This window comes from Trachinotus anak, unplaced genomic scaffold (genome assembly GCF_046630095.1).
Source record: "Trachinotus anak isolate AG129_WGS33_773 ecotype Australia unplaced genomic scaffold, CSIRO_AGI_Tana_v1 ptg000026l, whole genome shotgun sequence".
In the NCBI taxonomy this organism is placed as follows: Eukaryota; Metazoa; Chordata; class Actinopteri; order Carangiformes; family Carangidae; genus Trachinotus; species Trachinotus anak.
This window is the reverse complement of record NW_027273877.1, coordinates 5,504,497-5,528,751: the sequence shown is the minus strand read 5'-3', so window position 1 is coordinate 5,528,751 and position 24,255 is coordinate 5,504,497. Positions and strand designations below refer to the sequence as shown.

Here is a 24,255-nt window from a genome sequence, read left to right as displayed (position 1 = left end):
AACCACCGAGTTGTTCAGAAGACATGTTTTTTTGTTGTTTATAGCTGTTTGTGGCAAGTCAGTTGTGAGTTTTTGGGTAGCTGGAGTGTGGTTAAATGCTACTTTGTCCGGCAGAGGTAGGTAGATTTTCCAAAGGCTGTACTCAGGTAGAAATGCTGTTACTTTACCAAGTAGAAGTAAAATTAGATTGACTTGGATTATGAAAATATCGACTGAAATAATCTGACAACCTCATTTAAAACCGCATTTGCAAGAGAAAGAGAAGAGCATGTTTAAATGATAGTGCTCATTGCAAAGAGTGAAAATGGGAATGGTGGAAAACTTGTCTGGTTTCATCGCATATGATGAGCCATAATGATGAGGATGACCTTATTCCTCAGCTTCGTCTTTCACAGTTCAACCTGGCCTCAATATATCGTCTTAAGTAGATTTGTAGTAGTTGACCAATTCATGTCTACAATTGACCCTTTTTTACACCTTTAGAGGATTTAAATTTACCTTTAACCATTAAAATATGAGCCATATTTTAGCTTTCACACTTTTTATTCACGAATATATTTGGAGACGAGAAAATAAAACAAGCAAATAAAACTCATATATCATCATCACCAAGAGAAGGAAAAACAATAAGAGATAAATCAGGGTATTTCTTTTCTGCAAGGTCTGGAATTTCAGCAGGTGGAGGACTTGGAGGTAGAGGAACCTCATGAGCCATCACACTGAGAGGCTGGGACCTCAAAGAGGGCTCTTCATCATCCAGAGAAGGAAACCTAATGTTTGTCAAATCTGGATACCTCTTCTCATTTACAGGTGGAGGAGTTGGAGGTAGAGAAACTTCATGAGGTGACAGTTTAGGAGACTTGGACATCAAACAGGCTACTTCATCATCCAGAGAAGGAAACGCAATGTTTTTCAAATCTGGGTACTTCTTCTCGTCAGTGTGCCCCACGTCCAACACACCGTCAACAGGTGGAGGACTCGGTGGCAGTGGAATATCAGCCAGCATGCACAGGGGCATCAAATCTGGGTGCTTCTTCTCATTTAAGTGGTTCACGTGATGTGCAGCATCAGCAGGTGGAGGGCTCGGAGGCAGTGGAACCTCACAAGCCATCACACTGAGAGGCTGGGCCACTTCATCATCCAGAGAAGGAAACCCAGTGTTTTCCAGATCTGAGGACCTCTTCTCCTGAGTTTCTCCCTCGGCCAACACAGTGTCAGCGGGTGGAGGACTCGGAGGCAGTGGAACCTCCTCTGCAGTAAAGAACGCACTGTAGTAGTATTCCCTCGGTGGAGGTGTTGTAGTGCACACTCTGCAACAATAGGTGTCAGCAGTTGATTTTGGCGGTTTGATATGACTCACTATTAGACTGACCATTCAATGCTTTTTCAATGTAATTGAAATTAAATGTAATAATGTTAAGTCCCAGCACAATAAAACACCTTATATATTTTAACTTATATTTGAAGTTATTTGAAGTCAAGTGCGAGACTTACCTGTCACCTTTGTCATAAGGAGCTGCACTACAGTGCATCTTACTGACATGTGAGCCATAGGTTCTTTGCAGTTGTGGGGGCTCTACACAACAGTTAATATAATGGCTGTTTACCTAAGAAAAGGGTCATATTATTGTTAGTTCATTAAGAGCATCAATTAAGAGCATTGTCAAATGCATAATTTAAAAAAACTGAGATGGATAAAATAGTAATTTACCATAATCTGGGCCTTTTTTTGGCGTTGGTCAGACCCAAGGTCCATGGTGGATTTGGTTTGACAGTCTGTGTAACATTACAGGAGGTCAGAAAAGTAACAGTTTTAAACTCCTCAAACTACAATGTTAAAACATTTATGTAGATATGTACAGTCCATATGAATTACCTTGTAGATATCAGATATCAATTAAGTCTTAGCAAAGGTTTCACATCTTATGTGAATCTTAAGATCTTAACATCTTAAGATCTGCCAAGCCTTACTGTGACAACTTTTTGTGTAGCTCTGACCTCGCAGCAATGTTCTTCAAATACTTCTTGGTTTTGTAAAAATGATTAATGCTGTCAATGAAGTTTGCGAGAGTTGTTGTGTCTGTTCGGGCTGCAATATTGGAATAACCTCTATGATATAGCCCACTGGAACAACCTCAGGACTTCCAGAATGAACTGCACTCCAGAATGCAGTGATGTTCTGTTTTCATTATGTTTTGTTTCAGTTTTCATGTTGAAGTTTATCTGGTTTTATCCCTAAAATTACTCATCCTGTGTCTAACTCCTTGTGATATAGATATAAAACAGCTCCTGTCTACAGTAGCGTACATTACCTCTTGTTAGTGGGGCTGAGTCCATGATCTTTAGATGTATCCAACAAGCATTTGTATTTATTTCTCACTCATTGAGAGCAGCAATTCAGTTTACTAGTTTTTATCTACAGGCCCATGATGTCCAGCAGCAGTCATGGCTGTGATGGAGCCACTGCAGTTCACTCTTGAGTTGTTGATTTTGGCAGAAGTTGTATCAAAGTATGTGAAGGTCAAACACATCAACCTCATGACATTTGCAGCCGGCCGTTGGACGGCACATGGAGCTCACTTAGCTTCTGCTTATTTTTATATGGCTGCAGTTTATAAGTGGCTTTTTCTGCATTACTGTTGAACTGCCTTGAATATTTGTGACATTGTTTTTTAAGGCAGGGCTTTTTTTTTTTTTTATAAATCTCTAAATTAAGGGGATTAAACTGTGAAACTATTTTGCATCAAGTCTATGAGTTTACACAAAGTGTCCTTCTCACAGGAATGTTCCAACATCTACATTCATCTTCACACCTCAACTAGTTCATTTTTATTCCTTGTAGGAGTTGGGTGCAGGAGAAAGGTGCTGTGGTTACCAATCCATAAAGCACAGATTTGTTCTGTATGGATACACTATGGTCTGGTGCAGCAGATCAACCACCCTAAGGTGCTTGCTTTCAAGTTCATATTTCTTTTTAGAAGAAGAATACCCTTCTTCTGAAGAATACACAATAACCCACCTTTATTCATTGATGTACTGTTAACCTGCATATCACTTGACTCAGGTGTTGCCATGGTGTGGGGCTGCCCCTAGTGGTCAAAGCACAGTATTGTAAGATATTTATATTTATTGCTCTTGTTCAAGGTGTGTGTGTTTCCATGTGTCATGTCCAGAAGAAACATGCTGCTAGTTTTCCAGCCCATGGTGCCGAAAGTGTGTAGATTAGGTTAGTTTGGAGCCCTGCAACCTCTCAAACAATTCCTCCCTGCTTCAGCCTATCTGCTTCTGTATCTGTGACAGATTCAACCACACACTGACGACAATGGGCAGTCAGTCTGGTTTCTCTATCCTGTGTTATCTTGCACACACACAGACACACACTCTCTCACTCCCTCTCTTCTCCGTCTCTCCCCCTTCACTCTCACCTCACCTTCTGGCTTCCAAGCCTCGCTCTCCCCTTTGCCTCACTATCTTACTACATAGAGGAGTGTGGTGAGGGTGCAGTTCAGCAGCAGTGGAGGGAACCCCTTTGTGTTTGTCAAGAGCAGTTTGACAGCAGATCTTATCCCCTGCGCTGTTCTCTTCGCAGCAGGAAAAAGTGGCTGAACTACTCTCAGTGGGCTGCCAGGGTCAGACAGTTCAAGCTCAAACTCAGAGATACAATGTCAAGCTCAGCAGGCCAAGTGGAAAGTCTTTCCATGTGGAAAGCTCTTTCAAACATCTCTTAGGCCGGAGATGATCGACCGTGTGCTGAGAAGCTGGTCACCTGTTTAAACGGCTTGGGTTACATTCTCGTTCTTTATTATCCCTTCACATAATGAATGTGGGTTTGCGTGTACCCTAACTCAGCACAAAAACTGTAGGTGGTCCATTCACTCAAGTACCACAATGATGAAACAGGTTGAAAACCACCGCAGTGGAGCAGCAGAAGAGTCTAGACCACATGTCTAAAACATGAACTTGGTGCACATTTCCCTTCAGGAGATTCTGTTTGTGTTTTAACCGTGGGTTGCTTCCGGCAGATAAGCTCGTCTCTTCGAAAAAATTACAATAGCGGTGAGGGTGAAGCTGTGGCATGAATACAGATGTCAAAATCATTCGACATATGCCTGTATGTAACGTCGCATCATTCTTTCATATATCTAAATAACACAAGAGCTACCTTGATTTATCCTCACCGAAAAATATGATTAAATGTTGCAGCCGTGTTGCATCCTGGATGTGAATGTCCCTCTGAAAATGTGGCTTATTAGTCTCTATTTGGAAGGGAAATGGAAGCTGCAGTGCTGTTTGCAAAGGTAGATGCTCGCAAGCCTATAGTCTCTACATGGACAGCCTGTCTGCACCCTTGGTTCCCATCCTACCACACAATAAATCATGGGTGATTTGTGAGTATTAAAGGTAGCAAAGGTCATCTGCCAGTGAGCTTGTGGTAAGAACTGAATTCACAAAGCCCAATCCTTCAGTGAATGTTACATTCAACAGAACCCAAAGCCATATTGATCGCCCTTAGTACTAATGAGATTGGACGTAGCATTCCTAATACCACCAATATTCTTTTCTCACTAAATCAACGGATTAGATTGGCATACACATCCATCTTATCCCCGCCTGTTGCCGTCCATATGTGTCAGGCAGCTTCAACTGAACAAAGACCTATAAAGGAGAACGAGAGAAAAGGTGGATTGAATACATGAAAAGACACACCTAAAGCACTTAAAGGGCTCCAGCAGAGTCTGTACGCTGAGGTAGAGACACCCACAAAAGGGGAGAGAGATGAGGGTTGTGATGGACAGGCCATCACATCCACTGGGGGACAAAAGAGCGGGGTGACAAGCAGCCAATGGACAGACGGTCCATTTCCACTCGCACAAAAGAACCAGGGAGATGAAGCAGATTAGCAGCTCTTTATGCCCATTGTGAAGGCTCTAAATGATAAGATTTACCCCTTTTTCCATCTCAGCCTGTGTCCCATGTGTGTGCATGTGCGTGTGTGTGTAAGCTCACACAAGACATCACAAGCTCTTTTGCTCCGTCTTTTCTTTGTTTCTTTCACACACTCCATCAGGATGTACTTCCCCCTTTTTTCTTCTTTCACCTGCAGGTACATATCCACACATACACTTCTTCTGAAGAGTCTTTTCTTTATCCTCATTCGAAGGACAGATGCGACAGCTGGCTTTTGAGTCACTTCCCTTCTTTCTACTAAACCCTGAATTTACAGTTTGATGGGAAAAGCTCTAAACTTAAATCCCCCCATCACTGAAAGACGATGTTCTTTTTATGTCCCTTTGATTTGAAAATTACTCTTTTCAGTGGAAGAGGCACACATGGGTTATGTTGCTATAATGTCATTAATCACTCATTCACTAGCCTTAATATAGCAGTAAAATGGTACCCTGCTAGCAGTTAATAACATGCCAGGCATTGTTATTATATTCTATCACCTGGATTATTTTTTTCCTCACCACCTGTGTTTATGGTCATTGGGGGTTTTATGAACTATTGTTCAAGCCTGATGCTGTTGTTTTGTGGTTTCCTCTGGTTATACCTTTGTATTTAGTGCCATCTACTGATCATCTTCTGGCATTGCAGGCTTGTATGGGTCCAGATTTGATTCAAAGATTTCATACAAACAGTTGTATAGAATCTCTAATTTATATGACATTGGAGGTGTCATTCATAAATGTAGCAGTGCTTATGTTTGGTTAATGATGTACATGTCATTTAAAGTGACAATGAGTGAGACAGGTAACAGAAAGTGAATTGAACATTACCATTACATTACTGTTTATTAATTGCATTTAGTCTCCAGTCCTGTAATATAACCAGTTAGTACAATGCTAATGATGCACTTGTAATTTACTCGAGTATTTCCATTTTATGTTACTTTCAAGAAAATATCCTTTTATCCTCTCTTTTCCTCATTCATTTGCCATATATGGCTACAATTTACCTTTCAGAATAAAAGCCTAATCAAAAGCATCTGATCAGAAATTAAATTATGAAGCATTTTTACTGTTAATGCATCAGTAAAGATATTCAAATATGAGATGACTCATTATATTCAGTACATTTTGCTGGTAATTACTTCTGAATGCAGAACTTTTTGTTGTAATGTCGTATTTTCATACTGCGCTATTGCTACTCTATCTTAACTATAAAATCTTAATACTTTTCCCACCACTGTTAATTTCCTCTTTATATTTAGGTCTATTCGGCTTAGACACATAGGTTAGATTGTGTCCATGTTGCTCTCTTTCTGCCTCCATAACTCAGTTTCCGGTGTCACCCTCCAGGCGGCGCTGACGCTCAGGCCGTGCAGTCGAACACTGTTGCGTAAAACGTCGATTGCCGAGTCATGGATTAGCTGTTGTTTAACAGGAGCTACAAGGACAAGCGCTTCAGCAGCATGAGCACAGACGCCTAAGTGTGTATGGCTTTTACTTTACTAGCCAGTCGCGGTGTAAACTGTTGTTTGTGTTAAAGCTGGTAATAGCCGGCCAAGCTATCTAGCAACTAATAGCTCTTATTAGCTTACTTGCTAGCTTCTCTGGAGTAACCTCTGTATCTGACAAGTGGAGTGTTCAGGTACGGGTGAAGTTGCCCGGCAAAAATACGGTAATGATACAACGAACAATAGCGTGTTATTTTATGTCTATAGCCTCTGTAATATATATATGTTAACAGTGTTACATTTCCTTTGCTTGTTATCCAGTGTTGTTCAATGTGCATGATGTTGGAGCGGGTATACACTTAATTTGTCATTCGCATTAAGTGCTTTTGCCCACCATATTTGACACACTTTCTGGTAATGGGTCGTATGGTGGTCATTTATAACCAGCAACTAAAGCAGGTGCAATAGTGAACCATGACTCAGCTCCTAAATGTCATTTAAGTTCACAGCCAAATATAACAGAGCCAAGCAGACAGCCAAGTGTGTGTAAGGTGTGAAAGAGGGGGGACTCTTGTTTTGTTTGTATGATATTTTAAGTTATAAGCCTCTGTTTCAAGCCTTCTGGGCCTTTAAGCTGTTTAGTCTTTCACTTAATCAGTGGTTGTTTTGCATCTCTAATGAAATCATTTGTCTCTCCCTAGCTGCAGCCATGGTGTTTATGCAAAGCTACTGCGAAGCCAATTCCTCCATCTCCCACACCTGGGTGGATGAAGGCATCTCCCCTTGCTTCTACTTCACGCTGGTTCCCACCATCCTGCTCACCATCGCCTTCTTTCTCGGCACCATTCACTGCATATGCTACCAGAAATATGGCACGACAATGGAACCCAAGTTCATCCCACGCTCCCGCCTCTACGGTTTCCAGCAGGCCATCTCCGTCCTTCTCCTCGTCCAGTTTCTGAGTGGGATAGTGTGGCGCGCTGCCAGTGGAGGAGAGCTCCCAGGCTATGTGGTGCTGTATGGCTGCTTCTCTGCGCTGGGCTGGGTCTGGGGCATAGCCCTGCTCAGGGTGGAGAGACGTAGGGTCCTGCTTATGGACCGGACGAGGGGGCACAGCACGGTCCTCCTGCTGTTCTGGGCTGTGGCTTTCTCAGCTGAGAACTTGGCCTTCATCTCCTGGTATAGTCCTCACTGGTGGTGGGGGCTGGAGAACAATGAACAGCAGGTGAGAGAAGATCAGTTTTTTTTTAGCTGTCATTTTCAAAACAAAATAAGTCAGACTCAAGAATGTAGGGCATGTTGTGGTGTCTCTGGTTTAAGACTATTTTCAGGCAGGGTTTGGCCAAGATATTGTTTACTACATACTGCATTCAGATCCTCTGATATGCTTTACTGTACCAGCATGCAACTTGTGTATAGCAGTTTATCTCCATTCCTATCTATTCAGGGTTAAGTTGAATTAACTTAGTTTCTTTAATGTCGAGCAAAGAATGTGCTGATGGCACCTGTTTTTTATTCTGCATAATGATAAAACTCCTCTCACTGTCCTCTCTGTTAGTATTTTATGATATCAACAATATGTGCCTTAATAGTCAAGCAGGCCAAAGGGTAGTTATTTATTAAAGTTAGGTGTGTCTTATGAGTCACTCCACTCAAAACTATGCAGCCTGTCATGTTGCAGGTGAAACAAAGCACCCACCCTGCCACCAAGGCATGACAAGGTTGCATGCAAAAAGTGAAAACACTAGAAGAAATGAGCACAAGACTAGAGGTTTTTTTGCTGAGTCACTGCCAGGTCGTAGTTTCAGATCCTTATTGCTGCAGTGTTATCCAATCAAATCATGAGGGAAAATCTTGCCCCTCCCACACTGTGTCAGTTGCAGGAGGTTCAACTTTGTGTTTGTAAGCATGACTTGACATTTGCTCACTTTTGACTTTTAAAGGGTTCTTTTATATGATCTGCCCTTCATTTAAAGTGTTGCTCGTAAAATGCAGTAGTACTCCTCAGACTGTTTATTCTGTTGTCTCCGCCTTTGTAAGAGTAACCTAAGATAAATATTAGTATAACTGATAACAGTAACTTACATGATCACACAGCAATGTAAGTTACTCACAGGCTTAGAGGACGCAGCAAATGCAGTTATGAAGTTCTTAATTCTCTCATGCACAACTGTCTTATGACCATTGAATTGTGCGATGTGGTATCCATATTGATCTGTTTTAAATTGTCTATGAACCCCTCAGGTGCAGTTTGCCCTGTGGCTAATACGCTACATTGGTACCGGGCTGCTTTTCTTCATTGGTCTCAAAGCTCCAGGGTTGCCACGGAGACCATACATGCTTCTGATAAATGAAGATGAGCGGGATGTAGAGAACAGTGGACAGGTAGTGACAAACAAACGGCACTTCCAAACACGCTTCTGGTTGAACTCACTTTATTAAAACCTGTGGCAGCTGTGTTTGGTGCTTTATGTTTTTTTTCTCTATCTCAGAGCCTGTTGGGCAGAACAGAAGAGAACCAGTCCACCTGGCAGGGTTTCAGAAAGAAGGTCCGTCTGCTTGTTCCCTACATGTGGCCCCGAGGCAACGTGTTCCTCCAGCTGCTGGTCGTCTTCTGTTTAGGGCTGCTAGGAGTAGAGAGGGCTATTAATGTCTTTGTACCCATTTTCTACAAGAATATAGGTGAGTGAAATACATTTTTTTATCTTGCCCAGAAGAGTTCATTTATTTCAGAGCTGCTTCTCAAGTTAAATGTTTCTGGGAGTCCTTTAAAAAGAGTGCTTGCTCTCAATTGACTTCCCTGTATAAATAAAGGTTTGAGTGAATTCAATGAATGAATAAAATGACCTGTTTCTGCCTGAGCCAAACTAATGGTGTTTTTTATTTATTCACTTTGAAACTCCGGCCTGAAAAGCCTCAGGAGCCATGTAAAAACATGCCAAAATATGATGTTGAATATACACCCAGTGGCTTGTTGACAGACTCATCAACATCACTGTTCCTCAGGATGTTTGATGCGATGAAATTGAGACAACTTTCTCCTGATATCTTTGAGCTTCCAGAGGGCCAGAGATAGGAATATAAAATATATAATATGAAATACTCTGGTGTCAAAGAACGCCTTCAGAATTTTACTTGCCATGTTTATCATTTTGTTTATCTCCTTGTCTTTGAGGCAAATACTGGATCTTGTGGCTTTTTTCTAATTTACCTTTATGTCTTTGTCCCTCTCTCAGTGAATGATCTGACTGGTGGCAGCAGCTGGCACACTGTGGCCACCACAGTGTGTATTTATGTCCTGCTTAAGTTTCTGCAGGGTGGAGGGGCAGGTAAGACTGGATGGATAATGTAGTGAGTCCTCTCTGTAGTGTCACTGAAAGGTATACAAATGCTCCCAAAGTGATACTGCACAGTGATTCTCTGCCTCAAATCACACGTCACACGAGTAGTAAGGTTTGTCAGTCACTGTCGCCCGTATCCTTGCCTCCTCGCAGGTGCCTCAGGGTTTGTCAGCAACATGCGCTCCTTCCTGTGGATCCGTGTGCAGCAGTTCACCAACCGTGTGGTTCAGGTGCGTCTGTTTGCGCATTTGCACTCCCTCTCCCTGCGCTGGCACCTGGGCCGCAAAACCGGCGATGTGCTGAGAAGCATCGACCGCGGCACATCCTCCATTAACAGCTTGCTCAGGTAAGAGGGCACAGGAAGCAACGCAGGATTATAAATATTGAAAAAAATGGTTGAAATAATGTGCAAACTAAAATAGCTTCTGTCTGGAAATTTTAGATATGTGTGGGAGGACCACTTTTTCTTGGACCCATGTTTTCTCATTTTATTCTCCTGTTTAAATTGATAAAGAAAATTAATTCAGCTGTCCCTTTTTTCCACAGCTACATAGTCTTCAGCATCTTCCCAACTATTGCTGACATTGTCATCTCTATCATCTATTTCATCACATATTTCAATGCCTGGTTTGGCCTCATCATCTTCATCTGCATGGCCCTGTACCTCAGTAAGTAGCACACGCTGAACCATAGGTGTCCAATGTGGTTAATGATAAACACAAAACATTCAGTTGAGTTGAACATAATACCAAATAAAACATTCAAACACTCCTGTGTATCCACCAGCTTTGACCATCATCATCACTGAATGGAGGACCAAGTTCAGACGAGACATGAATCAGCAGGACAACAATGCCAAGTCCAAGGCCGTGGACTCCCTGTTAAACTTTGAGACGGTACGTCAAACCTTTTGTCGTCCAGCTGCCTTTGTTTCATTGAGACGTTAAAATAATTCCAGATTAAATTTTGTCTGCTTTTATAGGTGAAATACTACAATGCAGAGAACTATGAGGTCAGCCGGTTTGAGGATACCATCTTAAAATATCAGGTAAGTCAGAGTTATCATAAATGAATAACAATTAAGTACAAGTAATTAACCTAAAAGTGCCCTCAACTTCCTGTCCTAACTTCAGTTTAGCAGAATATTAAACACTGTTTAAACACATTGCTGTGCTCAGTTGGACAGAAGTCAAATAAACCTCGAAATCCAGGATGAAGGAAATAAAATTATCCTTAGTAGGTTTAGTTTCAAAGCAAAGAAAAGAAGAAAAAGACAAATGTCAGTGACCTGCATCAAGTAGATCATGAAGACATGAACAGAGATTAATTCAACAGCATGGTATCTGCATTTACACAAGGAGCAGTGATTTCAGTTGTTGTATATATCCAACATTAAAATCCAGCCTTTATCCAGCCCATCCAGGCCTGTATCTGATGGTTCTTGTCTCCTCCTGCTGTAGGTGTCAGAGTGGAAGACCCAGGCGTCCTTGGCCTTCCTCAACCAAACTCAGAATGGGATCATCGGAGCAGGGTTGCTGGCCGGCTCCCTGCTCTGTGCCTACTTTGTTACTGAAGGAAAGTTTCAGGTACCGCTCATACTGTACATTCTACTATATTCTCTGTCTCTACTCGAACCAGCCCTTGTAAACTGAATACTTTTTAAGATGTTGTCTCAAAATAGGTTAAAATGTATTGTGTGTATCCATGAAAAAAATCTTGTCCTCCAAGGTTGGAGATTTTGTTCTCTTCGGCACCTACATCATCCAGCTCTACACCCCCCTCAACTGGTTTGGAACCTACTACAGGTAAGAAGAGGCACAGTAAGGACACATCTGCATTAAAGGCTCTTAATTGTCTTTCAGTAAGAATTTGAGAATGAATGGAAATCACTGCTGAATGAACAGTTCTTCAAATGTATACTTTGGCCTGAATTGTATGATTTTGTTTCAACACAATCACTTCTTCTTCTTTTTTTTGCTGCAGAATGATCCAGAATTCTTTCATTGACATGGAGAACATGTTCAAACTTTTTGAAGAGGAGGAAGAGGTACATGTGAAACTGACACGTCTGTGTTTTCCCTTTCAGTCCTGTAATATGATCAGCTTTTTTAAAAAATGTTTCCCTCTGCAGGTGAAAGATGAAGTAAATGCAGGGAACCTCCTCTACAAACTGGGAAGGGTGGAGTTTGAGAATGTTTACTTCAGCTACACAAATGGGTTGGTTAACATTTGTTTGGTAAAACTTGATAATGTGTCAAGTTGTTAACTGTGTGTGAGCCAAACTATGGATACAAATTAGAGTTTTACAAGACTAAGTACTTACATTTTTAACTGTTTTACAGCAAGGAGATTCTCAAGGACGTTTCCTTCACTGTACTGCCAGGACAAACAGTCGCCCTGGTAAGTCTGAGGAAGGGATTCCAGTCTTCTTTTTATGCTGTGTTAAGATCGTATCATCATTATTTTCTGCTAATCTCCCCAGGTTGGACCGTCAGGGTCTGGGAAGAGCACCATCATTCGACTGCTCTTCCGTTTCTATAACGTTCAGGGAGGCTGCATTCTCATTGATGGCCAAGATATATCAAAAGTGAGTGTTTGGCACCAGAGTGAACAGATGCAAGTAGCTGAGTATGCAGTAAAAGAACACAGCTAAATATTTATTAGCACAGTGTTTGTATATAACATTAACATATGTAAAACAGCACAATCAAAGGCATTATCTGTGCAGTAAATATTACCTTTGTGTAGCTTATGATGTTTGTAACTGAACTCTTTGGTAGGTTAAGCAACAATATGAACTATGGCCACAGAAATTACATTCAAGTTGAGACAGTGCCTCCACGAAATCCATTAATTAGATGTAATATTTGAAGCTTCACAATGTGAGCACACATCAGTGACACAGGATGACTCATTATAGTGCCACCAGAGCAAAACAGCAAGTTCCTTTATGCATTAGAAGCCACTGTACATCACTTTATGTGCAAATGAAGTCATGAAAGTGCTATAAGCATAAATTAGCCCCTGGTTATTTTGCTCTTGAGTTTACCAAGAGCAATGAAAGCACAAGTTACAAGTTATTATTATTATTACAAGTTGCCCTTTATTAGAGCTGTGTGCAACCGTGTGTGTTTACACAGGCACACTGCGGACTAGTAATTACTTTGCTGTCACTGTCTTTCCTCAGGTGAAGCAGACATCTCTGCGAGCTCATATCGGTGTGGTTCCCCAGGACACTGTGCTTTTCAACGACAACATCCGAGATAATATTCGCTATGGTCGCATCACTGCTAGTGACCAGGAGGTAGAGGAGGCTGCTATAGCTGCTGATATCCATGATAAAATCATGGCCTTCCCTGAAGGTAAGTTTTTGTTAATCTTTTGTTTTAAGTGATGCTTCAAGTATATTTTGGTTTATCTAAGAGTAGAACAACTGTAACTGTACCTGATTTGTTCCCTGGCAGGTTATGATACGCAGGTGGGTGAAAGAGGGCTGAAGCTGAGTGGAGGGGAGAAGCAGAGGGTGGCCATTGCCAGGACTATCCTCAAAGCACCTCAGATCATCCTGTTGGATGAGGTGAGACCACAAAAAGGAGCAACAAACTCTGAGTTGACAAGCAGATGGAAACTGAACCAGTTGCTGCTCGGCTTTTACTTAAATGAAGGAGCTTTCAGACATGCATTGCATAACTTGTTTCACTGTTATTCAACATTGTTTGGCTAAAGCTAAGCTGTTTTTATAGAGTTTTAACAGATAGTGTCTCTCTGCAGGCCACATCTGCGCTGGACACACAAACAGAACGCAACATCCAGGCCTCTCTGGCTAAAGTCTGTGCCAATCGTACAACAATTGTTGTAGCTCACAGGTAAAAGATCCATGTTTTATTGTGCTTTTTCTCCTGTAAGTGTGTTCCTGTGTGTAAAAAAAAAAAAAAAAAATCAGTACTTTTATCTGATGAGTTGTGTGGATCCCTTTTTTTTCCATATAAAAGGTTGTCTACCATCATCGGAGCAGACCAGATTCTTGTGATAAATGATGGCCGGATAGCTGAGCGGGGACGGTAAGTGTGCCTTATTGATCTGTCATTCTGAATGACATACTGACAACCTCAGTTCCTCACTGAGCTGTACGTGACTCACCTTCTTCCTCTCCATCCAAGACATGAGGAATTGCTACAAAAGGGAGGCATGTATGCGGACATGTGGATGAACCAACAGCAGGCCCAGGACTCAGATTCCTCATCAGACACAGAAGCCAAAGATCGCAAGTCTGAGAAACTGCAGCCACCATCCACCTCTTCAGACCACCACAGCCACTGAATGTATTTTTTTTTGTTGTGTTTTAAGCGAGAACTCTACATTTTAAATCCAGTTTTGTTTGTTTTTTTATTTGTAAAAAGTTGATAGATTATTTTAATGTGATGGAATGCTGAAATAGATGACAGTGTTATTTATTTGTAGACTTTACCAACTGAATGTGCAATGGCAGGGGGGGGAAGGTGCCTTAACAAAACTGAGGAGGCAGAAAAACAGTGGAAGTGTTCAAGTGTATCAAAAGACATTTGTTTTTAAACCCCAAGGTATTAGTTGGGATTATGCCGAAAGTTTTGTAGGAACAGGAGAAAAAAAGTCAAATTATTACCACATAATTTAAAAAAAAAACAGATGTAGATACTTATTTCAAACCATAATAAGTTTATTGCAAGGTTAAAGAATTAATAGTAATGCATGTTATATTGTGACTCCATCAGGTGGCACCCTCAGTGTTAGTCTCATCTTATTTTGAGGATATTTTTATTTTTAGAAGCACTCCCACCACCTATTTAATATTTGTCTTTTGTTTTTTTATATCAAACTTTTGCTGGTTTGTGCTGTCTAAGTTATGTAAAGATACAAAAGGGAGAGTTATAGGAAAGATGGGAGGAAAAACACTAGTCAATTATATGTCGATGACAGTTGGTCAGTAAACAAGCCGTCAGGGATTTTATTCAGCTTTGTTTTATTTTTTGAAGTTTGTGGTAGTTGATTTCTGACCTCTGCTGTTATTTAAAGTGATATATATTTTTTTTATGTGTAAGCCTCTGTGTACTTTTGATCACTAAGATAAAGTGCGACGTTGTTGATCAGCTGCATCATTGTGTTGTTTAAATTTGGATTAATGATTACACAAGAAGTTAAGGTAAAATCTGGTATATATATTTTTTTTCTGACTGGCTCATTTGCATATAAAATTGTACAATCCATGCCTGTCTGTTGCATTTGATGACAATAGACATTTCTCATGCCAGTCATTTTGACCTGGTATAAGATGTAATGGAGCAAAGTTATCAGGTACATCTATGCTTACGTTGTATTAACAAGTCAAAATATCTGGCATGAAAAAGATAGACCATCAAACTCAATGGCCAATGAGCAATAAAACCCACTACAGTTCTCACTTAATGTAATATATGAGTACATACAATCATATACAGTATTTCACAATATGATTTGGTGTTCTACATCTACCTCATAAAGGTATTGTTCATAATTATTGCGTTTTGTAGTTCAGTTTTGTGTTGTACTTATGAATAATAAAAGGTTTGGGGGGTTTTTTTGCATTTCTGTGTAAAATCATAAGACATTCAAACATGATCCAAGGTTTGGCAGGGTGCCAGCATGTGAGACAAGTTATCAATAAAAAAAAAAAAAAGTAAACCTACACAGATAACATACATACATCATAACTATAATGCATCCTTTGGCCAGTAGGAGCTCTGAACTGTTGTGTAACTGCTCCACAGTGCGCCCCCGCCCAGTCTCAGCATCTGTGTCTGTCTGGAAAGAGCCAAGCTGCCGGAGGCTCCAGTCGTCACTGGCTGTCCCCGGTCAGGGCGTGTAGCTAGCTGAGCAGGCGGGGGCCAGGCCGAGCCGAGCCGAGCGGTCGTCTTTATTTCAATATCGACTAATGTTTAATCGGTAGAAGATATGGATTTCGACGCTTTATTCAACGAAAAGACATTTCAGTTTTCGGACTTCCAGGAGTTCACGGTACGTTGTCGAGTTGCGCTGGGTCAGCAAACTGCGGAAGCGGTGGCTCGGCGCATTAGCTAGCGTTAGCCGACGTTTATGACAGCGAGATTAGTTATCGCAGTGTGGCTGTTTAACGACTAAGAAAGTTGGTTGTGTCGCCATGCTAAATGACTTTGACTAATATTAAATCATTTGTTTGTTTAAAAATCGAAAGGGCTAGCTCCTGTAGCTAACGCTGTTAGTTAGATGCAATTACTTTACGCTCACTTTCTGTTGACCAGCTATGGGCCTAGCATTAGCTTAGCTAATGTCCTGTACAGTTGTTTTAAACGAATGTGCTGGTTCACTCATTTGTAAATTTGCATGTAAATAAAATGAGTGCAGAGCATATTGCGTTGTTTGCAAAAAAAAAAAGGTTAAGATCTGCTTTTCAACCTAACTTGGCTGATTTAACCTAGTTCCCCAAAACCGCAGCTGGAGTAACGCAGCTCATGTTACTGTTTTACAGTTTCTGCCTGGACACCAGAAGTTGACTGAACGAGTGAGAAAGCGACTGTACTATGGCCTGGACAAAGATGTTTCTTTAGACGCCCTCTCATGCCCTGTTACAGGTGAGTTGAATATTAGCTTTTAAACTTTGCTAGCACAAACAGCTGAGCTCCTCTCTGACGCACCAGCATCAGAAATGCACTTCTTTTTTTTTCTGACTTGCACAGAAAGGGGGAAGGGGAATTTTTGTGTTTGTAAAACTTTTTTTGGTAGAGGTTCAAAGTTGACATACATGAACATAAGTAATGTTTATATTCAAACCAATAGTTGCAACCATAGGAGAGTCCACTTTGATCTTTTTACTTTCTGCTTTTCCAGATATTGCTGTCGAAATCTTCCAGAAGTCTGCCCCAAGCCCGATACGAAAGCTCCAGAAGAAGTATGCAGCCCATGTTGCCAGGTTTGTACTGTGTATTGTTTATACATGTATACGTGTTTACATTTCAGCATAGCCTGTGCAATGTAGCAGGAACTAAACACAGCACTTCCATTTCTGCTTTCAAGCTAATTTGTTTTTTTTGCTTCAGGGAGGCTTGCATCTCTCCATGTGCCATGATGCTGGCTCTAGTTTACATAGAAAGGCTCCGACATAGAAACCCTGAATACCTCCAAAAGATCTCCTCCTCTGACCTGTTCCTGATCTCTATGGTATGTGTTTCAAGTTCTGAAGTCGTTCTGAATGTGTCAGTGTTAATAATAACATGTTCGCTGCTCTTTTCAGAACGGGGTTTTGTTATACTGCTGTTTTCTGCAATTAATGAACTGAGTAAAAAGATATTGCATTGACAAAAGCACCGATCTCTCACTGTGAATTAGATGGTTGCCAGCAAGTACCTGTATGACGAAGGAGAGGAAGAAGAAGTTTTCAACGATGAGTGGGGAGCAGCTGGGAAGCTGGATGTCCAAACTGTCAATAACCTGGAGATGAACTTCTTGAATGCCATTGTAAGTGGCGGCGTGTGCGTCCGCATGTAGTGTTTTCCTGCATAAGTCTATGGTTCAAGTTCTTTGTCCCAACCAATGTGTCATCTCTTTTAGGAGTGGAGCCTCTTCACAGAGCCAAATGACTTCTTCGATATACTAAGTCATCTGGAAACCAAGTAGGTCGTCCACTTCACCACTGAAATACAGTTTTTAAGTGTAAAAAGCCATTTTTTTCAGTGTTGTAGAACACTTTGTGCCACCAGTTTGTGAAAGGGAAATTTCTGACTCTGGCCTCTGTGTCCTCAGCATTGCAGAGCGGCAGGGGATGAAACGCGGCTGGTTCACCTACACTGACCTCTGCGTGTTGCTAGAGCAATCAGCATGGAGTCAAGCCCTCACAGCCATCTACCAGCACTTTACTAAGGTGAGAGGGGGATTTGATTTGAAGGCAGCTGCGAGGATATTTATGTGTGGGTGACATCTCATGATGGGAACCTCAGGCACATTTTTAAAAATGTCCTTTTGTTTTTGCCCTTCATTTATAACTTCAGTCAAAACAGTGCGGGGGATTGATCCTAAGCTTTGATCTCATTTCATTTTCAGGTATCATGTATGCTCGGCTTGGTCTATCTGACCAGTGTGGCTGGCCTCATTGCCACCAGCGCTGTACTGCACCAGCTCAGTCTCTCCAGGGGTGGCCAGTCCCCACTTGGACCTGCAGCAGAGACTAGCCCAACCCACCTTCCTACCTCCAACCTAAACCCAGAAGCTCCTGCAGCAGCCCAGCACCCCCCCTGTTGCGTTCTGGCCAACAAGAGTCTGAATCGTCAGACGAATGCACTGGGAATAGGCCACATACAAAGTCCCCCATCGGCCTCCTCACAGACATCAGTATTGTGTCTCTGGGGCTCCCTCCTTGCCTCAATGGGTCACATACATCCTGAATCAAAGTCTGAGATGGAAGCACCTCAAACCTGGTCTGCTGCCTCCTTCCTCTGTCCTGGTTGTCTTGCAGCCCTCCCTCCTCCTCAGTGTGGGCTTAAAAACACCTCAGCACCCTTCATTCGTGGTTCCCCTGATAACCATCTGCACCATGCACCGGGGCCGGCCTCTAGCCTGCTTGGAGCCACTGAACCAAGTCTGAACTCTGGCCTGGGGGTGTTTCCCCCTGTGCAGCTGGGACCCTGCCATCCACAGTCAATGAAAGCCCAAGCTCTGCTCATGCCCGGCTAGAGACCTGCAAACGCCACTGCTGTCAGCCTGTTTATTAGACTCTGGAAATCAAACCAGCATCGTTTTCATGGCTCATCAACTGCTTTAAGTCATGTTCTGTTTCTTTTTTCCAGATCTAGAATACAGGTATTAAGACGAGTAATTAGGCACATGTCAGAGGGAGAGTTTGATAGCACAGGGTGAAGGTTCACTACTGCACTTATAGTTCACTACTGCAGAATAAATTTGCCATGAGTGAAATGCCATAGTTTTCAGTTAACGCTCTGCAGCTTGTTTTTACTGCAGACAAGGAATTTGAGGATAATTTTATGTTTTTCTTGGCTTCAACCAAACTGTTTCCAACCCACATCTATCGTCGTTTGGAAGTTCAGACCTGTTAGATGGCGATGTAGGTTCTTTGTGATTGGTTTGTTTTGAGTTAATGAAAGTGTGTGGAGGTTACACAGCATATCTGAAAGGGGAAAGTATTACAGTAAGTTCTTTTTTTCTTTTTTGATAGGGCGTTGCGAAAAGAAGGGACAAAGTCAGTTTACTTTGTATACTAAATTTTGGCTTATCTAGATGTGCTTGGTGTTACCATATCTTTGTCATGTGTGCATACAGGTTAACACCAGACATTGGTCATACACAAGCTGCAAGCACTGATTTTGTACAAAAGATTTGTTTTTTGTAGAGTTGCGAAACAAAATTGTCTCCTGTCCTTGTCAAAGAAAAGAAAGAGACACTTTGAACACACTGTGTCTTTACACCTTAGTGGAACCGTCGCTCCTCACACAGTGATCAGTAACATCATCTCCTCTTATTCTGGTCATTTACATCTATTTTTTTTTTTTTTTTTCCCGTCTCTTGTTCGTTCTATAGTAATAATATTCACCAAAATTTTATGTTGGATGTCACATAACCATGAAGATATTTTCCTACAACAGGGTAATGTTGAGCCAAATATAAGAGATTAAATCTACAAGTGTCTCATTCTCTAAGGGGAAGAAGGTCTGTATAAAAAAAAAAAAAGATGGGAGCCTGGGGTTCTTACTCAGTTTCTAGTTGGTTTCGGGTTGGTGTTTTTGAAGTGAACATTTTAGTACAACATGTAACATGTTAAAGGGTAACAGCAGTTTTCTTTTCTTTTTTTTATTTTGTTGATGTGGTCTGGAATTTGCACATCTGGCTCCATTTGAATGGCAACAGGATATTTCACTCCATGATCACCACATTGTGAAGCTCATCTTTTAAACACCAGAGACTTGATTATTTTTATGCACACAGTTACACATGGGTCCCCAGGACGTTTACTTTGTAATTGAACCTTTTAACAAGTTGCTCTTAGCATTTGAATTTGATACACTTTGAATCACAAAGTCCTTTAATTTTGTAAATGCTGTAAAATGCAAACATTGTTAAAAAAAAAAAAAAATCTGTAGAAAAAAGGACAATAGCTAATAAAGAATGCATTTCTTTGTGGCATTTAATTATCGTCTGTGTCGTTAACGGTGTGAAGTCCACTGTCACAAGTTGACAGCCAACAGTACACTTTATATGATTGGACTCAGAGGTCTTTACTGTATGCAGCCTTGACATTTACTCTACATAGACTGAGAGTTTGTTCTGCTTTATTTCTGACATAGCAGGTGAACTTGTACCCTCCTTAAAGGCCTTGAAAAATCGATAGATTGATTGATAGATTCTTTATTTTTCCCCAAGGGGAAATTCAAATCATCTGAGCCATATTAGAAAAAAAAATAATTTAACTTGTGCTAGAAATGCTCTATCTTGCATTTGCTCCACCCCTCTGCAGCCTATAAATACTGGCATATTAATGTTATTTGAAATGGCCATAAGCACAGATTAAGAATGCATCTTTTAGAATAAGATTGCATGATTCACAGAGACGGGAAACAAGTGTCCCTCCCCCCCTGGGCCAGCCAGCTTCTTTCCCCCTCCCCTGCACCCCTGGCCAAACACATACCACTGGAGAGCTCCTAATATAGACCCAACTGCTTTGTAGGAAAGGGTAAAGAACTGAGCGGAGCCACCAGCAGTCTTGAGTTTGCTGCTTTGAAAACAACTTTTTCATGGACACACAACAGAGTTATGGAGCCTCCTTCACAGGTAGAATGTCACTTTGGAATAAATATAAGAGAGGGAAACGTGTCTGTGAAGTTAAAGCTATTATTGGAACCAAGGAAATGAGTAGCCTTGTGGATTTCAAGCTATTCTGACAGTGTCATGTGGAGTTTTGATCGCTCTGTTGCAGGTGTCATTCCCAGAAAAGAAGAAGGAAATAGAGAAACGAGGTAACGGCTATGCATGTGTCTTTGGATCTCTGCAAATGTGTGTATGTGGATTTGTAGGTTTTTGCGCACACATGCAATAACAGGGCGTGAACATATCAATCTCTATATCTGCTCTCTACTCAGACAATGTGAGCTGTTAATCTATATGATTCCCTCTAGAGGCTGACGCCACAGTCTACATGAATTTCATGAAGAGTCACTGCTGCTATGAAGCCATTCCAACCAGCTCTAAGCTGGTCATATTTGATACCACACTACAAGTAAGACTGCAGCTGTGCAACCGCAGCATAGACTAGCTCATATGTCCAGCACTGAAACGTGAAGAGGCTTTGGTTGTTTGCTTGAGAATCTCACTCCCAAGCTGTGAATTTATCTTACTTAGGTGAAAAAGGCCTTTTTTGCACTGGTGGCAAATGGCTTGAGGGCTGCACCTCTGTGGGACAGCAAGTTGCAGAGATTTGTGGGTAAGACTTAGTCGTTGTATTCGTATTAACTATTAGTTGCTGTAAATTATAATAATGGGAACATAAATCCCTTTCTGTCGCAGGTATGCTGACTATTACAGATTTCATCAACATCCTCCATTGCTATTACAAGTCTCCTATGGTGAGCATGACTACACCACACTTTAAAGTCATACACACTCAGTTGAGTTTCATTTTTCGTGCACTTCGTTTCCCGCTATTTTTTTATTATTTGACACCACATCTCCATATCATAAGCCGCAGACAGTCATAAATGAAGGTTACGTAATAAGCATGGTTGGAATATTTGAGACACGAGCTCCGAAATGTTGGCAGCACAGCACGATGCGTATCTCCCACACTTGACAGAGGGTTTTTGCAGTGTTCGATTTGACCTGTCCTCAACCTAGAGTTAAATGACTCATTACTTGACATTGTGGTTTCTCTCTAAAGGTTCAGATGTATGAGCTGGAGAGCCACAAGATTGAGACGTGGAGAGGTGATTCATTGCAAAGTAAATATGCAACACGGATCAATGGTATTATCTCTGTGCACACATCTCAGCGAATTTCCATTAGTGCTCTCTCTTCTTCTTCTTCTTCTTCTTCTTCTTCTTCAGATGTCTATTTACAGTATTCCAATCACTTCCTCATTAGTATTTCTCCAGAGGCCAGGTGAGTGCACATAACACACTTAGGTTTCACTCTGATACTATTTTAGCTCTAAACCCTGCCGGGTAATAAATTCCTGTTGTCTCCTCTACTCTGTCCTCTCAGCCTCTTTGATGCCATCTATTCCTTACTCAAGTATAAGATCCACAGGCTACCCGTCATCGACCCAGCGTCTGGAAATGTCCTGCATATCCTCACCCACAAAAGAATCCTCAAGTTCCTCCATATATTTGTGAGCAAGCTTTAATTCAGATATTAAATGTGGGGTGTTTTTGTTATAATCTTGCCATGTAAAAAGAAAAGGTTTCTCCTCCTGTGCTGTTTGGATGTTTCCAGGGGAAAAAAGTCCCCAAGCCCGCGTTCACTCGGAAGCAGATCCAGGAGCTCGGGATTGGAACTTTCAGGAACATTGCCACTGTTCAGCAGACAGCATCACTTTATGATGCCCTCTCCATATTTGTGGAGAGGCGGGTGTCTGCACTGCCGGTGGTGGACAGACAAGGTATCGTCTTTGAGCATTTTAAGATTATATATCACAGAGCCGTATTTATTACCACCGATGAATATTACAGCATCCAACAATATGTTTTCTCAGGCAAAGTGGTGGCGCTCTACTCCAGATTTGATGTGATTGTAAGTCCCACACAGTAATGTTATGTCCCGTGCTGTTTTTGGTTTAACGATCGCCAATGATGAAGTGCCCTGTGCAGCATTATTTGCTGACATATGCTCAGAAACTGGGGTGTGTGCTTTCTCCTCGGCAGAATCTAGCAGCCCAGAAGACTTACAACAATCTGGACATGACTATGCAGGAAGCCATTCGCAGGCGCACGTGCTTTGCTGAGGGAGTAATCAAGTGCTATCCTGATGAAACCCTAGAGACTATTATAGACCGCATTGTCAAGGCTGAGGTAGGTCTGTTCTTCGAAAGGATTTTGGTCTAATTGGATTTCTTATAAAATCCTATCAGATCAGAGAAATACATTCCCTCTTTATTCCAGGTCCATCGGCTGGTCCTGGTGGACAGGGCAGATGTGGTGAAGGGCATCATCTCTCTGTCTGACCTGCTGCAGGCCATGGTCTTAACCCCTGCAGGTATTGACGCCCTTTTGTCCTAACACAGAGGGGCAGAGGGGCAGAGGGGGTCCCCTTCACTCCTTTACCGCCTGTGTAGACATGAGTCCTGGCCATGTACCCAGGCAGGTAGGCTCTGGAGCCTCTCTCCCACCTCCCAACAACCGCCTGCCACCCTGTTGTCTGGTTACCCAGCACTCAGAAGCTTTGCCCCCCTCCCCCCCTCCCGCTGAGAAAACCCGCTGCTGCTTTCACATTAGCTCCACTGTTATGTGCTTTCACTTACACAACCCCAGCTGTGTGACTGATGCTTTGCAAGCAACGATCACCTGCATTTTCTGAGGATTCTCGTGACGGTTGCTGAGTGGAGTGACAGTACAGTAGCTTTTGTTTATGTCTTTCAGAAATCGCCACAAAATGAGAGCTCACAAGAGGAGGAAAAAATCCTGCCTGCGCTTTTGTTTACATTATGATCTGTGTTAAAATCAAGTAACAATAATGGACAGTTAGCTGACCTTAATATTGTGACGAATCTCTGTAGGTCTCCAGCACCATATTGGCTGCATTTGATCAAATTGATCAATATATGTTTACTCAATACAATAAATTTCTGTATTAAACATTTGTATCAGAAATTGCTGGTGTGTGGTTTTTTTTCCAATGTACATGTGGAGAAATACAATATGTGGAATAGGGCTGAAATTGCTGAAACTGTTCTTATATAGGACAGTTTACAAAATAAAACTAATAATAGGAACTATGCAGATATATGATATATAAAGAGCACACATTCATTACTGAAGGGTGTCACCTTTATGCAACCTCACTGCAGCAGCATCTCTAACCACACGGTGGTACGCTTGGGCTTTAGGCTTTCACCCCATCCTCCCTATACAGTAAACAAGGAAACACGTCACTATATTTTTTTCTCATCCGTGACGGGCCTTGTGATCCGTCCGCCCATCTGTGTAATTGGTACATCAAGTTGTCAGTAATTATCAAGCATAAGGCCGGAAATCAATAGTGTCTTCAAAGTAAATTAAGCTTAGGTTGTATTAAATATGAAACCTGTAAAAAGAAAAATTTATAGCTTTTATATGAGTGTTTAAACTTTGAATATGAACATGTTTTGTAACCTGCCTCTATTTAATTAACCTGGAATATATGCAAACCATTATGCTATAAAATAACCTTTTGATGAAACATTTTTGCCTTTCACATTCATATTGGTGCTCTGTGAACTTCTTGGTTCATATGCAATAACAATTGTGTTTGTTTGCGTTTCAGTAGTCGTTT

At 41.5% G+C, this 24,255-nt stretch overlaps 4 protein-coding genes across 15 annotated transcripts; 3 read left to right on the top strand and 1 right to left on the bottom strand.

Moving 5' to 3' along the window:
- Positions 1-379: 379 nt before the first annotated feature.
- LOC139609819 (uncharacterized) lies at positions 380-2,741 on the bottom strand. Of its 4 annotated transcripts, none has more exons than XM_071464802.1 (4): positions 2,313-2,741; positions 1,712-1,776; positions 1,495-1,607; positions 380-1,310 (listed from the first exon to the last, which is right to left on the bottom strand). In XM_071464802.1, exons 1-4 carry the CDS (start codon positions 2,335-2,337, stop codon positions 593-595), a joined length of 921 nt encoding a protein of 306 aa, XP_071320903.1. In that variant the 5' UTR covers positions 2,338-2,741; the 3' UTR covers positions 380-592. The 4 variants fall into 4 exon arrangements, with proteins under 4 accessions (XP_071320903.1, XP_071320906.1, XP_071320905.1 ...); XM_071464805.1 differs by lacking the exon at positions 2,313-2,741 and adding an exon at positions 1,972-2,129 and having other exon boundaries at positions 382-1,310; XM_071464804.1 differs by lacking the exon at positions 2,313-2,741 and adding an exon at positions 1,999-2,125 and having other exon boundaries at positions 382-1,310.
- A 3,552-nt stretch (positions 2,742-6,293) lies between these two features.
- abcb6a (ATP binding cassette subfamily B member 6 (LAN blood group) a) lies at positions 6,294-15,328 on the top strand. 4 transcript variants are annotated; one of them, XM_071464286.1, is made up of 20 exons: positions 6,294-6,430; positions 7,099-7,622; positions 8,642-8,782; positions 8,890-9,079; positions 9,634-9,726; positions 9,892-10,084; positions 10,285-10,406; positions 10,525-10,634; positions 10,721-10,786; positions 11,199-11,324; positions 11,467-11,543; positions 11,722-11,785; positions 11,870-11,955; positions 12,081-12,138; positions 12,221-12,325; positions 12,926-13,100; positions 13,203-13,315; positions 13,510-13,604; positions 13,731-13,799; positions 13,899-15,328. In XM_071464286.1, the coding sequence occupies exons 2-20, from the start codon at positions 7,107-7,109 to the stop codon at positions 14,056-14,058; spliced, it is 2,559 nt and encodes an 852-aa protein (XP_071320387.1). In that variant the 5' UTR covers positions 6,294-6,430; positions 7,099-7,106; the 3' UTR covers positions 14,059-15,328. The 4 variants fall into 4 exon arrangements, with proteins under 4 accessions (XP_071320387.1, XP_071320389.1, XP_071320388.1 ...); XM_071464288.1 differs by having other exon boundaries at positions 6,324-6,434; XM_071464287.1 differs by having other exon boundaries at positions 6,335-6,591.
- Positions 15,329-15,534: 206 nt separating this feature from the next.
- On the top strand, positions 15,535-19,925 carry cnppd1 (cyclin Pas1/PHO80 domain containing 1). Its single transcript, XM_071464289.1, has 8 exons — positions 15,535-15,768; positions 16,259-16,361; positions 16,618-16,699; positions 16,827-16,947; positions 17,116-17,244; positions 17,338-17,399; positions 17,530-17,647; positions 17,827-19,925. The coding sequence occupies exons 1-8, from the start codon at positions 15,706-15,708 to the stop codon at positions 18,454-18,456; spliced, it is 1,308 nt and encodes a 435-aa protein (XP_071320390.1). The 5' UTR covers positions 15,535-15,705; the 3' UTR covers positions 18,457-19,925.
- A 142-nt stretch (positions 19,926-20,067) lies between these two features.
- On the top strand, positions 20,068-23,594 carry prkag3a (protein kinase, AMP-activated, gamma 3a non-catalytic subunit). 6 transcript variants are annotated; one of them, XM_071464296.1, is made up of 13 exons: positions 20,068-20,565; positions 20,711-20,750; positions 20,910-21,010; positions 21,133-21,214; positions 21,298-21,356; positions 21,668-21,713; positions 21,834-21,888; positions 21,991-22,117; positions 22,222-22,387; positions 22,481-22,518; positions 22,650-22,796; positions 22,887-23,088; positions 23,364-23,594. In XM_071464296.1, exons 1-12 carry the CDS (start codon positions 20,548-20,550, stop codon positions 23,001-23,003), a joined length of 996 nt encoding a protein of 331 aa, XP_071320397.1. In that variant the 5' UTR covers positions 20,068-20,547; the 3' UTR covers positions 23,004-23,088; positions 23,364-23,594. The 6 variants fall into 6 exon arrangements, with proteins under 6 accessions (XP_071320397.1, XP_071320393.1, XP_071320391.1 ...); XM_071464295.1 differs by having other exon boundaries at positions 20,200-20,565; positions 21,668-21,728; XM_071464292.1 differs by having other exon boundaries at positions 21,668-21,888; positions 22,887-22,980.
- Positions 23,595-24,255: the final 661 nt, after the last annotated feature.

Bases quoted from the DNA above. Each gene is read 5' to 3' on its own strand.
- prkag3a (XM_071464290.1), top strand. The intron at 21,215-21,297 runs GTAAGACTTAGT...TTTCTGTCGCAG, and splicing joins CAAGTTGCAGAGATTTGTGG to GTATGCTGACTATTACAGAT. The intron at 22,388-22,480 runs GTATCGTCTTTG...ATGTTTTCTCAG, and splicing joins GCCGGTGGTGGACAGACAAG to GCAAAGTGGTGGCGCTCTAC.
- abcb6a (XM_071464286.1), top strand. From the start codon at position 7,107: ATGGTGTTTATGCAAAGCTACTGCGAAGCCAATTCCTCCATCTCCCAC. The intron at 11,786-11,869 runs GTACATGTGAAA...TTCCCTCTGCAG, and splicing joins TTTTTGAAGAGGAGGAAGAG to GTGAAAGATGAAGTAAATGC. The intron at 11,956-12,080 runs GTTGGTTAACAT...ACTGTTTTACAG, and splicing joins TACTTCAGCTACACAAATGG to CAAGGAGATTCTCAAGGACG.
- LOC139609819 (XM_071464802.1), bottom strand. From the start codon at position 2,337: ATGGACTCAGCCCCACTAACAAGAG. The intron at 1,777-2,312 runs GTAATGTACGCT...AATGTTACACAG, and splicing joins CTCAGCCCCACTAACAAGAG to ACTGTCAAACCAAATCCACC. The intron at 1,311-1,494 runs GTAAGTCTCGCA...CTATTGTTGCAG, and splicing joins CCTTATGACAAAGGTGACAG to AGTGTGCACTACAACACCTC.
- cnppd1 (XM_071464289.1), top strand. From the start codon at position 15,706: ATGGATTTCGACGCTTTATTCAACGAAAAGACATTTCAGTTTTCGGAC. The intron at 15,769-16,258 runs GTACGTTGTCGA...ACTGTTTTACAG, and splicing joins CGGACTTCCAGGAGTTCACG to TTTCTGCCTGGACACCAGAA. The intron at 17,245-17,337 runs GTAAGTGGCGGC...CATCTCTTTTAG, and splicing joins TGAACTTCTTGAATGCCATT to GAGTGGAGCCTCTTCACAGA.